We start from the raw sequence: 15,514 nt of genomic DNA on the forward strand, positions 1-15,514 counted from the left end.
TGCTTGAACTCTGGGCCTGGGCACTGTCACTCAGCTCTTCAGCTCAAGGCTAGTGCTCTACCACTTGAGCCACAGTGCCACTTCCGGTTTTCTGAATGGTTTATTGGAGATAAGAGTCTCACAGACTTTCCTGCCTGAACTGTGAATGGTGACCCTTAGATCTCAGCCTCCTGAGTAGCTAGGATTACAGGTGTGAGCCAGCAGCAACAGGCTTTCTCTGGTTTTTCTAACCAAGCTGTCTCTAAACAACTGGGACTTCAGATCTCAGCCTCTTGAGTAGCTAGGACTGAGCTAGTTGAGAGCCATCAATGGCTGGTAGGTTACAAATTTTTTGCGTGCTTTATTCTTGCTCAAGGCTAGCATTCTACCCTTTGAACCACAGCTCCACTTCTAATTTTTTAGTGGTTAATTGGAGAGAAGGGTCTCAGATTTTCCTGCCCAGGCTGGTGTTATACCACAGCAATCCTTAGATTCCAGCCTTTTTGAGTAGTTAGAATTAAAGTTATGAGTCACCCACCAGCACTTGTCTTTGGGTCCCAATTTGTAATGATCTTCAGGTTTTAGAGGCTTCCATCTAGATTGCAAAGGAAGGCCTAGACCAGATTGTATGTGGCACTGGCAGCATCCCTGTGGAGAAGTCCTAAGAGGGGGATGCATGAAGCTACAAAAATGGAGTGAGGTGAGGCCTGGTAACTTGTAAGGTGAAAATGAGGATTGCAGTTCAAGTCCAGCTTTTGCTAACCATTAGCAAAACTTAATGCTAACAATTTGCCATGCATGGAGGCAGATACCTGTGTTTTCAGCTCTGAGGAGAAGCAGTTTAGTTTGAGACCCACTCTAGGAAAAAATATGTGACACTTTTTGAAAATAATGAGAGCAAAAAGGACAGGGAGTAGGAATTGTGACTCGTGGCAGAGCACCTGCCCAACAAGGGCTCAAGTTCAAACCCAAGAAAAGGAATGGTTCTAAATAGTAATAGAGACACCAAGGAGAGGGAGAGGCAGGAACATAAAACACGGCCAAAGATGGGAATGTAAACTAGTTCCCTATGACCCAGCAATTCCACTTCTGGGCATTTATCCAACAGAACACAAACAATGCCATATTAAAGCTACCAGCACAAATGCCTCTCAGAGAACAAATGGATCAAGAATATGTGATACGCGCATGTGTGCATGCACACCCACCCACCCACCCCCCCCCACACACACACACATACACACACAATGGAATTCTACTCTTCCACCAGAAAGAATAATATTGTACCATTTGTACAGAAATGGAAAGACTTGGGAAAAACATATGAAGCTAAGTAAGCCAGACCCAAAGAAATATAGGTTGCATGGTTTCCCTATGGTAACTAGAATGTGACTATAAATCTACATGTAAATACTGGATGGTAAAAAACAAATACACTAAGGCATGATAAATTATATAGGTCTCTAGATATTCACACAGATGCCAAAGGCTCAATAGCTTTGTGTATATGATCATAGAAAATGATATTTTTTTAAAATGAACTCGAGAAATGGAAGTTTTTGTTGTTGTTTTTATTTTTTCCTTTTGTCTTGTTTGTTAGATTACCTGGTTTTGGAGGGCAAGAGAGGTCACAAAACAGACATACAACTTATGGGTGGAGATGGTAGGGAAAACTGGGTAAGGGAAGGGGCAACATGGTTTAAAATGAAATGTACTCATTACTTAAGTAACTGTAACTCCTCTGTATATCACCTCTACAAAAACAATAAAATATACTTTAAAAAAAAACAACATGGCCAAAAGTAGGCCATAGGCAGTGAGACCGGCCATGAGGGCTGCAGTTAGGAAGGCAAATATGTTAACCAAACACATTACCACCTGCTCCAGATGCTGGGCACGCAGCTTCCTGGCTATTGCAAAGTGAGCAGCTATGAATGAACACATGCTCCCCACAAAAAGTTCTGTCTCATTCCAGACTCAGACGCAATGCAGCCAGACAGACTGAAACTTCTGCAACCATGAACTAAGATGAACCTTTGCCTTTAATTTGTGTCCTCTCAGTTGTCACAGAGACAACATCATTTAATTCATAAATGATACGAGAGCAGTAAGACATGGGATAACAGGCAGGGATTACTATCAAGCTGAGTAGACATTAATATCCTAATATTTAATTATTGACACTTGTCAGTATTAGTAGCTTTGTCATTATTTTGTATATTCTGTTTAATATATTTCAACTGACTTTAAAAAGTCTTAATGTAGTGGGCATCGGTGGCTCACGCCTGTAATCCTAGCTACTCAGGAGGCTGAGATCTGAGGATCGTGGTTCAAAGCCAGTCTGGGCAGGAAAGTCCATGAGACTCTTATCTCTAATAAACTACCAGAAACTGGAAGTGGTGCTGTGGTTCAAGTGGTTGAATGATAGCCTTGAGCTGAAGAGCTCAGAGACAGCACCCAGGCCCAGAGTTCAAGCCCCATGACCGACAGACCCCTCCCCCCAAAAAAGTCTTAATGTATCAATATCACTGCTTACAAAAATAACTTCTAACAATTTTAATACACAGTGGAAAAAAAAATGAAAACCCTGGGTTTACACAAAAAAAAGCATTGTGTAGCAGAATTGCTTCAGACATACCAAGTCCCTGAGAAAATCCCACTTCTTGGCTCCCAAGTCATAAAGTCCAACTCCGCCATCCAGGAAACAGCACACAGCATGACCAGGAGGTAGCGAAAATGCTTGATTCTGTGTCAGGCCTGGGGGCGGAACTGCTTCGCTTGTGGAGGATGTATAATGATTTTTGTTTGGAGACTGGATTAAAACTAACAAAGAAGAGGAGACAAATAAGCATTTATAAAAGCCATAGCTTGCTGTTGGAATGAAACTACAGAGTTGCATACATAAAAGATGCTTCACTGGCTTTAAAATCCATAAATGGGATCCATGATCACAAGTCTCTGTCAGATGGAGGAATCAGAAGCACTTCCTGGATTTCAGTTTGCGTGGTTTGCAATGCAGATGGAGTGACACGGGTGAAATGCATGTGACTTTCTTTTAAAGCAAGTAACTGACACTAATTTCTAATCAATGGAAGGAAATAATTATTTTTCACATGTACTATTTAGTTTAGTATGCAAGCTAAGAATCATGTGACTTATTTGAGTATCAATTTATTTTCAATTTTTCTAAAATTTCCACAGCTATACAGTTCTCCTACTTTTAAATACATAAATGTGCACATGTTTAGTTATATTTTTGTATGCTTTTCACCCTATATTCTGTCCTCCTTTGGAAGATTTCCTTAGAGTATGACTATTTTCTTGCAAGCACAATGAAAAATAGTATCAGCGTAAATTATTAGAACAATCAATTATCAATTACATATTTAAATATAGACAAGTGTTTCCCAGCATTTGGGAGAGTTATAAAATATTATGAAGCCTATCTTACTATATTCATTATGGATCATACTCTCTTCTAAATTTTGTGATAAGGTCCAGGCTAGACTCAATTGTGTCTTTCTGTGTGTCTATCTCTGTCTTCAGTTCTAGGGATTAAATCAAGGCTCTCATGCATGTTAGGTAAGTGCTCTACCACTTGAGTTATAGCTCTGGCCTAAGGTTGATGGGATTACAGGTGTAGATTTTAGAAGGTCTTCACAATCTTTATGTTAATCTATTCATAGTTCATGTTTTTAGAATTCAGTACATATATATACATATATATACATATATATATATATACATATATATATATATACATATATATATATATATACATATATATTCAGTACATATATATCATGTCCAGTGAATACATTATAAATTTTCTTTTCATAAGTTTTCTTATTGAATACTGCTGTAGTATGCAATATATTGCTATAATATGCCATAAGATATTCAAACACTTTAAAAATTGGAAACCTTAACTCTAACAATATATTGTCTGAAGGAATTTACTCAATAATGACAAGATTGGCATATGCATCCTTACATTTTCTGACTTCTGAGAGTATGGAAGATAGTTGTAAAAACAAAAGCAGAGAAGAGTATGTGTCATCAGTCATTCTGTGATATGAGAAGTCATAGCCACTGAACAAAATATTATGCTCATAGGAAAAATACAGTAGGCCAGTCTCCACCATGTTTTTCACCAGTCCAAATCCGTCTAGAACCTCTGGAGGCTCTGGGAATGATGGGACTCCACAGGAAAACTTAAAAGTTATAGATTTTTCCACACTAGATGAGATACTATGCTGATACTAAATTTTATATTAGATGCTACAATAAATACTAATAGTTACTGTTAATTATTTAGTACATGGGTGGGAAATTAGTATCTAATAAATTTAAAGTCATTGATTCTTTCTTAAAGAATCAATGACTTTAAATTTATTAGATACTAATTTCCCACCCACATTTTTTCGTGATCCACACAAGACAGGAACATTACCAACTATGCAGAACAATCAATGACCAATCTAGCAGGAAGTCAGATTATTTTCCCTTACTTTTAATAAAAGACAATTCTAAAGCAATTTTTTTCATTTATAGCATGCTTTACTCCTTTCCTAATTAAAATCAAGAATAATCATCAGAGAAAGTACTCAAAATAAGTGAAAAGGACATAGAATAACTATAATTGTAATTACTACCTAGGAATAAGTGTTTTTCAAACAGGAGATATACTTTCTAAACTCTAAAAGTGGAATATTTATATTGTTATACCTTTGATATAAACTCTAAAATTTATAAACATGTGAACACATAAATTTTTGTAGTCTGACCAATCAATTTAATCCTAGCACTCTTGATAATTCTGTTTCCCTAATATCATTGCTTGATGTTTTTACCAAGATATCTTGTTTAATTGGAATATTCTCTTTTAATAGAGTTTTACAAACCTAGGTTGGCTCTAAATACCTTCAATTTAGTAATATTTTTGTTGTATAGGGATCACGGTTCCTTTGTACATGCATATATATGTATGTAATTGTATATACACAAATATACATAAATATGTACATTATATATACATATAGACATATTGTCAAAGCTATTTCTAAAAATTATTTTTAACTAGCATCTGGTATGCGATGCACTTACATTGCTAAATGTCATGTTGATAGAAAATATTATATTTTAAAATATTAAAATATTTATATTTCTACTTACACTTTTTCCTTGGAGGAGAATTAAGTACATGCAAGCAGTGAAATCCTGTCTTCTTCAATTTAAAATTATCAATAGGAGTTGTTCTGGAAACATTCCAAATGCGCAAAACACCCACTTGAGAGTCTAGTCAGATCATCAAAAAATCAAAATGTTCACAACTATTGTGTGAAATCAAGACACCCAGACATAAAAATAACAACAGACTTTTAACTCCCATGAATGTTACCAGCAACTATTGATATCTTTCAACACTATTTGGTATGGTGATAACAACTGAAGAAACTTCTGAAAAGATCTAAATATCCCCAGTGCCTAGTGTATGCATATACATACATAAACTGCTAATCAGTTTCCCATGTACTGATACAGCCTTCAGTGTCTTCTTCCACTTACCATAAAGTGTTCAAGCTCACAATGTTACAGTATGTATCTGCCACTTCATTTTTTAATGGCTGAATAATATTCTACTATGTTTGTTCACAACATTTTGTTTGCCATTCACTTTTATGGTTAACCTGTTGTTACCATGAGCATTTATATATAGGTATATGACTATATAATTCTGTTGAGTGTATACATATGAATGAAATTTCTAGTCCAAATGGTAATTTTATCTTTGATTAAGGAGCTTCCAGACTACTCTCCAAAACAACTATTAACATGGGATTTAGGGGAAGAAAGGGGACTTTCTAACAGCTTTTAGGCTCATAGTTCTCAGGTTCATAGAGATCCTATCCTATTTTTCTTGTCAGCATCTTTGCTGCCATCTATACTTGCCATTCTGCTATACCTGAAAATTAGTTTTCTCTTTGGTGTTCCCACAAACTCAGACACATATGTGTGCACATTTCCAGAAACCTGGAAGGGAACCTTAATTTCATTTTTACTTGTAATTGTGCTAATAACATAGCATATAACTAAAAAAACTAGTGCCAATTCACCAAGAAAAGACTACAATTTCCCTCAGTTAAACAAGACACATATATGTAAAACTCTGGGTAGGAGAGATACGATTACCTCCAGTTATAAACATGCCAGGAGCACTGGGAACCCAAGCTAAGCATTGTACAGAAGCTACTGCACTTGGAAAATTAAATGTTGTTATGCAATAAAGTGATTCAGAATCAACTAGTCGAATTCCATAGTGCATATTAGCCACAAGAAGATAGTCAGTAGACAGAGGGTCCCATTCCAGGGCTGTAACTGGATCCTCTTCATCTGTTCCCTCAAGAGATTCAGGTCTCAGAACATGTTTCTGATTTTTATTACCTATTAAAATAGAAAGACAATGCTTTTTAAAAAGTCACAAAAAAATCAATATTTTTGAGCATGTTAATTTTCTCCTCATATGTGAACCATCTATGACAGTATTAAGAATGCATTTTATATGGGAGAGACAACTGACATGCAAATGTAGAAGATTCATTTGTCCTAATGATTCAAGTCAGATTGCCTTGGTAGTTTCTAGTGCCTTGAATATATCTCCTATTTGTTACTGAAACCTGTAAAAGATATATATATATATATATATATATATATATATATATACATATACATATACATATATAAAAAAACACAAATTAATCTCAACAGCAAATTTCACTTAGTTGGTCAGCATAGGTGTAGAGAAATGCTTATTGGAAAGAGAGTGTCAGGAAGTGATTGGAAGCATAAACTTTGAAGCTAGCTGCCTCGGTCTAAATCCTAGCTCTACTCTTCACTAGCTATTTATAATGGAGGACATAATACTAACCTCATTAGTTACTGAAAACGAGTTAGTTGACTAAAGTGTTTAGAACAGTGCGATGTTTAGTGAGTCATTGTGTGCTACAATTCCTTTCTCGTTCATCATTTTATTTACTGAGGACCAATTCAAACAGGAAAGTCAGAATATAGATAAAATAGATCAAACAAGTATAGGTAAGTGAAAAAAAGAGTCATTAAGTGATCCTCTTGTTTTTGTAAATTACATATTTAGAATTGTTGAGATGGAAAACAAATACTTTTATACATGAACCACATAAGACCTCCACCAAGGTAGTCCTCTCCTCCTCTCCTTCTCACATTAAATAAATAAACAAAATCAGCGAACACTGAACAGACTTCAGCACCAGCAGAAAGAACCATTAGGCCAAGGTATTATGAATGTCAAATGAAGTGTTAATCACCTCTCCTACAAAAATAATACCAGTACAGATGCCTTAGCTCTCATTGGAATTCCATAACCATATACAACTTTCAACAAACCACAGCACAAAAACAGAAGAAAAGTTTCATTTGCATTGAATATATATTTGTAAAGTAAACTGAAAATCTTGTCATGGCTACTTTGAGATTAAATCTTAGGGTATGTTACTCTTTGAATATCATGTTGATCTTAATATTTTACTTAGAAATTTTGTATACTCATAGAAGATAGATGAAACTCTGTTTAGCATTATCAAAATTATGTATAAAACCATTAAAAACTTTAGTTTTTCTTTGCCAAAATAAGGATCTGTTGGGATTGCTATTTGGTATAATATAGTGATATATATGCATATATATATTAATATGGCCAATCATAAGAATATGAGAGAAAAATGGTATATTAACCAAAGCATTAGTTGTTGTTTCTTGAGAAATATTTAGGCATTTATTGTACCAGTTAATACTTATAGCTTATTAAAAACATTCTAGCAAGCCGGGCGCTGGTGGCTCACGCCTGTAATCCTAGCTACTCAGGAGGCTGAGATCTGAGGATCGCGGTTCAAAGCCAGCCCGGGCAGGAGAGACTGTGAGACTCCTATCTCCAATAAACCACTAGAAAACCAGAAGTGGCGCTGTAGCTCAAGTGGTAGAGCGCTCGCCTTGAGCTGAAGAGCTGAGGGACAGCGCCCAGGCCCAGAGTTCAAGCCCCACGACCGACAAAAAAAAAAAAAAATCATTCTAGCATGTAAAAACTCAAAACCATAATAACAAAATAGAAGACCTTGCAATAATGATTTTATAATATCTGAATTTTATTGCTTCAAAACCCTGTACTTATTTAGTAAAATTTATAACATAATAACTTTCATTTTTCTGTCATGAATCCTGATATTTTATTGTTAAAGATAGAAAATGGACTTCAAAATTATGAATATAGTATAAATGACTGAATTGAGTTCATTCAAAGAAAGATCTAAACATCCAAGGTAAAGGTACCACAATGAGTACAAATAAAATTTACTTCAACTGATAATATGATTGAAGTCCATTCCTGAATAGTATTTCCAGCTATTAAGTTTGTATTAAAATTTGTGACCTTGACTTCATGTATTGGTGTATTTTGGACCTGGAAGGGTCTCTAAGTAGGAAGGTTCTCCAACTAGGAAGTTTTAGGTTACTGGAGATGATCATGTATTAAAATACAGATGGGTATCTGCTAAGAAAACGATACCAAGATTAGACCACTTATATTCTTACCTGGCTGAAAAATGGAAAGACTTCCATCAATATGACCAAATACAACTTTCCCCTTTTTTTGGGCATGCCATCTGAATATGCAGATATCAGACAAGAAGTTCTGAGCTTCTCTGTGCACAGTCACTCCATTGTCTGGTCCTGAGATGGTCCAAATGAACAGTGGACCTCGATGGGAAGCAAACGCCACAGCATCATCTGCATTCCAGCACCAGCAGAGAGAGGCAGGCATCCCTGGAATAAAAGAAACCCAGAGAACATAACAGAAACATGTGCCATGGATTATACCAATAATCACTGTGCATTTCTGAAATAAATTAAGATGTAGGATATGATCACTGCTTTAAAAATTCATTGCTTTATTACTTGGGAAATAGATATCAAATTATCCAAAGACTTCCAAAGATAGATGTAGAGAATATCCAATGTGAAAAGAAAAACATTTAGCTAGATTCAAGTCCTATTCAGTCACCATATGCTTTATATAGACAAAGAAATTTGTAGAGATCTTTATTTCAGTAGAGGGTATGGTATGGTAATATATATTTAATGTCTGTTTATAAATACATTTCTGTAGGTATTCTAGGTATAATGATTGAATGGGATTGAATCTTGTAAATGATCCATTGAAAAAATGAAAAATATGAAAAGACAAATGCTATTCTACAAATGTAATAATAATGAACTTTAACAGTGAGGACAAACCATTTGTGCCATTTGAGAAGCTTAGATTCAAATCCTAGCTTCGTTGTAGATGAATTAAACAAATGATTTTCTGTTTACACCTGTTTCTCCATTGATAAAATGGGAATACCAATACAAATAGCTAACTGTATAATTAACATACTATTCAGAAAAGAAAGCATACTAATGTATTTTTTAAACTGTAAAATTGGGTGCAAAATTTAATCGCTAATATTCCTGCTCATGTTGTAAAGAAATAAATGTTATGTAAAATAAGTTTGATAGGAAGTTCATGAGTCAAAGCAGAAACTGGACTTTCTCAAGAGAGATATATTGACTATACTATATCAGAATCATCCACATGAATATAAGATATGAGATCATGTGGAGGTAAGGCCTAGAAATCTATTCTTAACAAGATTCTCCAACTGTGCAGAGAGATTTTGGGAACCAAAAACAGAAATTGGATTTGAGTTAAATTTTGAAGGAAAAATAGAGAGTGGATAACAATAGAGCTTAAAAATACAGAATGGGTAAAAATACCCAGAAAGGGAAAGTTGTACGAAGTTTCTGGCCTACAGTAAAGTTCAGTTTGTGCCAGTTGTCATAGCTCCAAGAGGCAGAAAATAGAAGTATCATGCTTAGATCAGGGTATGACACATCACTGAATCTCCCTAAATATTTGATAAGTGAATGAATACATAAGTTCATAGTTAAGACCAATAATAAAAAAAAGCTAATGTTTTAGTATGTATTAAGAAAATCAGAATTTCTCAAGTAAAGAATTTTTCACAATCAAGTCACCATGGTGCAATTGGAGGGCAGTAAGAATGCTGGCTCACTGAATGGCATAGTAGACAGTGAGGAAAGTGAAGAACCAGAAACACTATTGTGTAGTAACAATTGGAAATACTTTGCGGGTGGCCTATTACAATTGCTTCTAAGAGCTCCAAAAGTACCAACATGTTTAATTCACTCAACAATATTTTAAAATATATAAGAACAATGATTACACATTCTTATTCAAAATCTGGTAACAATTGCAACATCTATAACTAGGCAAACTAATACTTCTTTTACTTTACATGGATTATTTGATTGTTAGGGAAAAATGTCAAGAAAAAAATCAAAATCAAATTGTGTATATGGAAGGTGAAAAAGGGTATATATAATATAAATGACCAAAATTATTAATAATTTTTTCAATAAAATATCAAAATATTCAGTCTTTAAACTAAAACCATATTTGGAAATAATATTTGAAAATTATTCAGTAATAATATAAAATTGTTACACTAATTATTCTACAACTGTTATGTAATTGCATATTCAGTGGTATGAGAAATTGCAGCACACATAAACAATGAATGAAAATGTCTCTCACCATGTGATATGTAAAGTGTTTTATGATAAATCACTATCAAAAGTAGATGATAGTACAGTACTATGAATTCTAACCTACACTTCTACAAAGCATCATTTCTGGTATAGAATTTTTTTTGCTGTTATGAGAACAATAATAGTCTATTTCACATAAAGTGTAAAACTAGTTTTAAATAGTTATGTTAAGATAAACCTCACTTCAAAACTGCATTTGAAGTATAGTTATCACAATGGACAATACTGGAATAGTTTAGCATTTTTGATTGGAAGAGACATAGAAAACATGGAGAAATAGGAAAACATCTTCTTTGAGACCACCACTGCAAAGATTCCACAAAGTTTACTGCTAAAAGTAATTCTGTTTTTTTTTATTGATATACTGAAAACTCTACAAAAAACTGCTAAATATATTCACAGAAACTTTCTGAATAGTTCATTTTGAAATATTGTTTACTCAGATATTGGAATGGTTTTACTGTGTATTACTTTGGTTAGTAAAAGTGAAAATTTAAAAATCAGCTTATGTGATTTGGAAATGAAATTTATTAGTTAAAATTAATCTCATTTGGAAAATATATTAGCTCACAGTTGGGTAATTACTGATTTTTTTTAACATGACCTCATTCAAAAAAGACAAGGCAAAAGCAAATGCTGAGTATGTTAAATATCCAAGGGTTCTAAAAGATATTAATATTACTATGGAAGTGACATTAAAGAAAATTGCTAGTGAATTGCAGCTAAATATTATAATTATAAAGAAATATAGAATACAATGAAAATATGAGATTACTGAGTCTGATTTCCATCTCATCTTTTTATTTTTTAGTAAAACTGAATATAAATGTATACAGAAATGCTTTACAAAACCATCCATCAATAATTGAGTTATATTTATTGTTCATAGAATAAATTATTGTGACATTTAACACGGAAATGATTACTTAATTTTACTATCATTGTGAGATAAGACAGAGTAAGAATTCTCAATATTAAATTGAAAAATACAATATTTATCAAATTCAAAAGATGGTTTTTTCCTAAACTAGGAATTTCTGCCTTGACCAAACTACAATAAGTTCACAAACTAGTCCAAATATATACATAATATTGTCTTTGTTAAAAACTGGAATGGGGGCTGGGAATATAACTTAGTGGTAGGGTGCCTAGCATGCATGAAGCCCTGGATTCAATTCCTCAGTACTAAATAAACAGAAAAAGCCAAGGTGGTGCTATGGTTAGAGTGGTAGAGAGTAAAGAAAGCTAGGGACAGTGCCAGGTCCTGAATTCAAGTCCCTAAGGCCGACAAAAAATGGAATGGAACAGGCAAGGTCTGTTACTTGTTCGATGAAGACAGTCTTTTCTAATTATGATTTTATATTTATTCTGAAATGTCAATATTATACACAGACATTAATGGCATTCTTTGGCATTGTAGGTTCTTAATTGTATATTCTAAGTATAATTATTTCAGAAAGTTACTTTTTGTTTGGAGTTCAAATATACATGAGTTATGCAAAATGTACTTACTATCAAAAAGTTTTAAAATATTACTTTAATAAAGCTAACATGTTTATTAAAATAAAAGTATTTTATTCAACAAAGTAATATACCTTTTGCACTGTCGAGTTTAGCAATGGCTTTTTGTTCTGCAACATTCCAAATGATCAATAAATTATCGGTACTGCCACTTGCAAACAGATCGGGGTTATGTGGACACCAAGAGATGGCTGTGATTGTTTTTTTATGTTCAGACATAATTGAATGAAGTTTGAATTCATTATAACGGTGATCCAACTAAAACAAAATATATAAATGAAAGAGTTTAGTGCTCTTTTTTTAGGTACTATGTTATCCAATGGCAATCACAATTATACGAACAAAATCTACACGACAAAATTAGTTCACCTAATAATCCAGATGCAAATGCAAAGGAAGCCTTGGTTTACATTTAAATGTATTCAGTTTGTTGAAATAAACCATTTGGGAAAATATGAAACAATTACAAAACTATGTTCATTAAAATTAATAAATGTTTTACCTTTAAATATTAATATTCAGAGCTTCATTATATTTTGCATAGATAAATCTATGGGACATTTAAAAGCTTTTATTTTGGATTTTCTCCATAATTTTTCATTATATTTTAATTTAAAAATTATGTTAAAGAGACCAACTGCTCACTCTTAAATTACTAAGATGTCTTCTGCATCCACTATATAATGGACCATTGTGTGTGTGTGTGTGTGTGTGTGTGTGTGTGTGTGTGTTAGTACGAGGTCATGCACTCAGAGGCTCTAGCTCTGCTCAGCTTTTTTCTCATGGCTAGCACTCTATCATTTGATATACACTACAGTATTCATGGATTATTTGCAATTGTATAATTGGTCTGGGTCAATCACAGACCATTGATAAGCTGTTTACTTAGGTATAAAGTTACATTTTCCTTTACAATTAGATGAAATGAATGGCCTATTTGTCCTATTTTACTTGTAAGTGTACTTCCATTAAACAGTAGATTAATTATTATCTTATAATGTTTTAGATGATATTGTATATGTCATTTTGTGAGTGTCAGTCTTCTTCCATTAACATATAAGGAACCTGTCATGATTATGCTTAACTTTATTTAAATCAATATATTCAATATAATATCAACATTTCTTTAAGCACACATTTGCAGTAAAGTTTTAAACTCTAATATAACCTTCAATTTCAATAACCATCAAACATCTGCTCGATATCAAACTAATTTTATATCAAGTCCTTACTGTTTGTTCTGCACTTGTTTCTCTAAGGCAAACTTACTTTTGTGTTATAGCCTTACACTTCCATTTCTCTTGACATCTAATGCAGATATTCATTCACTTATTCATATCTGAGTTTAAAAGTACTTCTATAGAAAGATGACTTGAGATCTTGACCTTGTATCTAAACTCTAACTTTCCCCAAAGTCTCTCCCATGACTATTGTGATTCCTGTTTTCTAGCCTTTGTCATATTTCCAGAAGCTTTTGTTTATGTCCTCATTTCATAGCCTCTCTATGTCCTTTGTTCTCATGAAAAATGCTTATAGTTGCATTTCCAGTGTCAAGTAATTTTTGTATCAGTAGAACAGACTCAGGTGATACTGAAAGAATAAACCATCAAACTATTATTTAGCTTTTTAATAACTTCTAATTTTTTCTATTACAATGGAAAATCTTTGTATATGAAATTTTAGCTAATGACCTATGTATTTCTTTGTCTTTCTATACTTCAGTTATATAATTTCTTTAATTTCTCCTGTAATTTCTTTGTCTTTCTATAACTTCAACTGTTCTTGTACAACTGTGATGAAAACAATATTAAAAACAAATGACTGAGTATCATTGTTTTCATCTGATTAGCATTATGGTAGTAATCATTTAAAATTGGTCTATTTAAGTAATTGTATTTTCTGTATGGTTAGAAATAGTTCTTCAAGGGCTGGGATGTAGCTCAGTGGCAAAGCACTTGCCTAGCAAATACAATGTCCTGGGTTTCATCCCCAGTACCCCCTCCCCAAAAAAGAAAAGACAAAAAAGAAAGAGAGAGAAAAGAACTATTTCTTCAATTTAAAATTTAAGGCAACTTAAGTTATCTGTGGCAGATGCTGGAAATGGAACCAGTGTACATTAGAAAAAAAACTTCTACTTGTGTTAGAAATTCAGTAGAATTATGAAATAAAAATCCAGTTAAATAAAAGTTATCAAACCATTTACAAATACCATTGAATAGTTCAGAAAAAGATAACATATTGTGTCATTTTCTACAATGTGACAGGTTATCAAACTTGGACTACGCAGTGTACAGGGTAGCAGATTCTACTGATAAACATTTCCTCTGAAAATAATTGTAATTTTCTATTTAAATCTTTTAATTCAACACCTTTAAAAATAATAATATGTTAAATTGATGTAATGTCACCCATTTGGTAATGTAAGTTCAATTGCTGTATTTTGAAACAAGGTGCTATAGCAGGTACTGTATTAAACTCTCACCTGGTTTTATTTAACTTCTAAATAAAGTAAGTTTTAGATGGTTTCAGTATAACGATATGCCAATGTGCTTCATGGCTTTTTTTAAGGTTCAAAATTTTAGCTTAATCTTTCTATATCATTGTCATTAAATGTCATAAAATTTCGGATACATGCAATCTTGAGAAGAATTAGGTACTGCCTTCATTTACTGGGTTCCTTCCCATCTTTGCCTGATGAGCTCTTTGTTAAGCGAGAAGGAAAGAAGAGAAGATAGGGACTTAAGAGTAGGGGCAACTTTTAGAGGAGGAATTTGGGAAAGAAGCTTGTGCTACATGCAGAATACAAGCAGGCAAATGGGAAAGAAAGGAAGTATCTAGAAAGCTTGCTCCGGTCTTCTAGATGGAAAGTAAAAGAACATAAGTTATACTAAATACACACTTCCATTACTACATATTGTAAGTCTTGATGAATGGACTATATAAAATCTTATTCTATATTATGTAAAATGAATTATTTTATTAATTAATGTTATTATTTGTCTATAAATTACAGCACCATTAGAGTGATCAACTATTATGTTTTATTGAAAATTACATTACTTTAGGATGAAATATTTCCTTTGCTTAAATGAGTTGATGTTTCAAGTTTCTTTTAAAAACCTCATTTATTCAAGACATTCAACTGATGCCTACTAAATGCCCAAGAGCATACAAAACTTTAAGAACATAAAGAGAAAGACTCTGTAAATGGAATCATGTACAGAGGCATTCTATCATTATGAGATGCTTCACAAGAAAGGAAAAAAGCAGAACATGTAACAGAGTTTATACCATTAATTTAAGATTTGAAAGA

At 33.1% G+C, this 15,514-nt stretch overlaps 1 protein-coding gene across 2 annotated transcripts in view; it reads right to left on the reverse strand.

The window, feature by feature from the left end:
- Nucleotides 1–15,514, reverse strand: part of Wdr17 (WD repeat domain 17) — a 66,831-nt gene that overhangs the window by 35,900 nt on the left and 15,417 nt on the right. For both annotated transcript variants that reach the window (XM_070015988.1, XM_070015986.1), the window contains 5 exons: nucleotides 12,276–12,459; nucleotides 8,602–8,832; nucleotides 6,172–6,423; nucleotides 5,155–5,277; nucleotides 2,618–2,802 (listed from right to left, as the gene is read on the reverse strand). In XM_070015988.1, coding sequence (XP_069872089.1) covers nucleotides 2,618–2,802; nucleotides 5,155–5,277; nucleotides 6,172–6,423; nucleotides 8,602–8,832; nucleotides 12,276–12,459 — 975 coding nt within the window. The remainder of the gene's footprint in view (nucleotides 1–2,617; nucleotides 2,803–5,154; nucleotides 5,278–6,171; nucleotides 6,424–8,601; nucleotides 8,833–12,275; nucleotides 12,460–15,514) is intronic.

This window comes from Dipodomys merriami, unplaced genomic scaffold (genome assembly GCF_024711535.1).
Source record: "Dipodomys merriami isolate MVZ:Mamm:240054 unplaced genomic scaffold, mDipMer1.0.p SCAF_12, whole genome shotgun sequence".
Lineage (NCBI taxonomy): Eukaryota > Metazoa > Chordata > Mammalia > Rodentia > Heteromyidae > Dipodomys > Dipodomys merriami.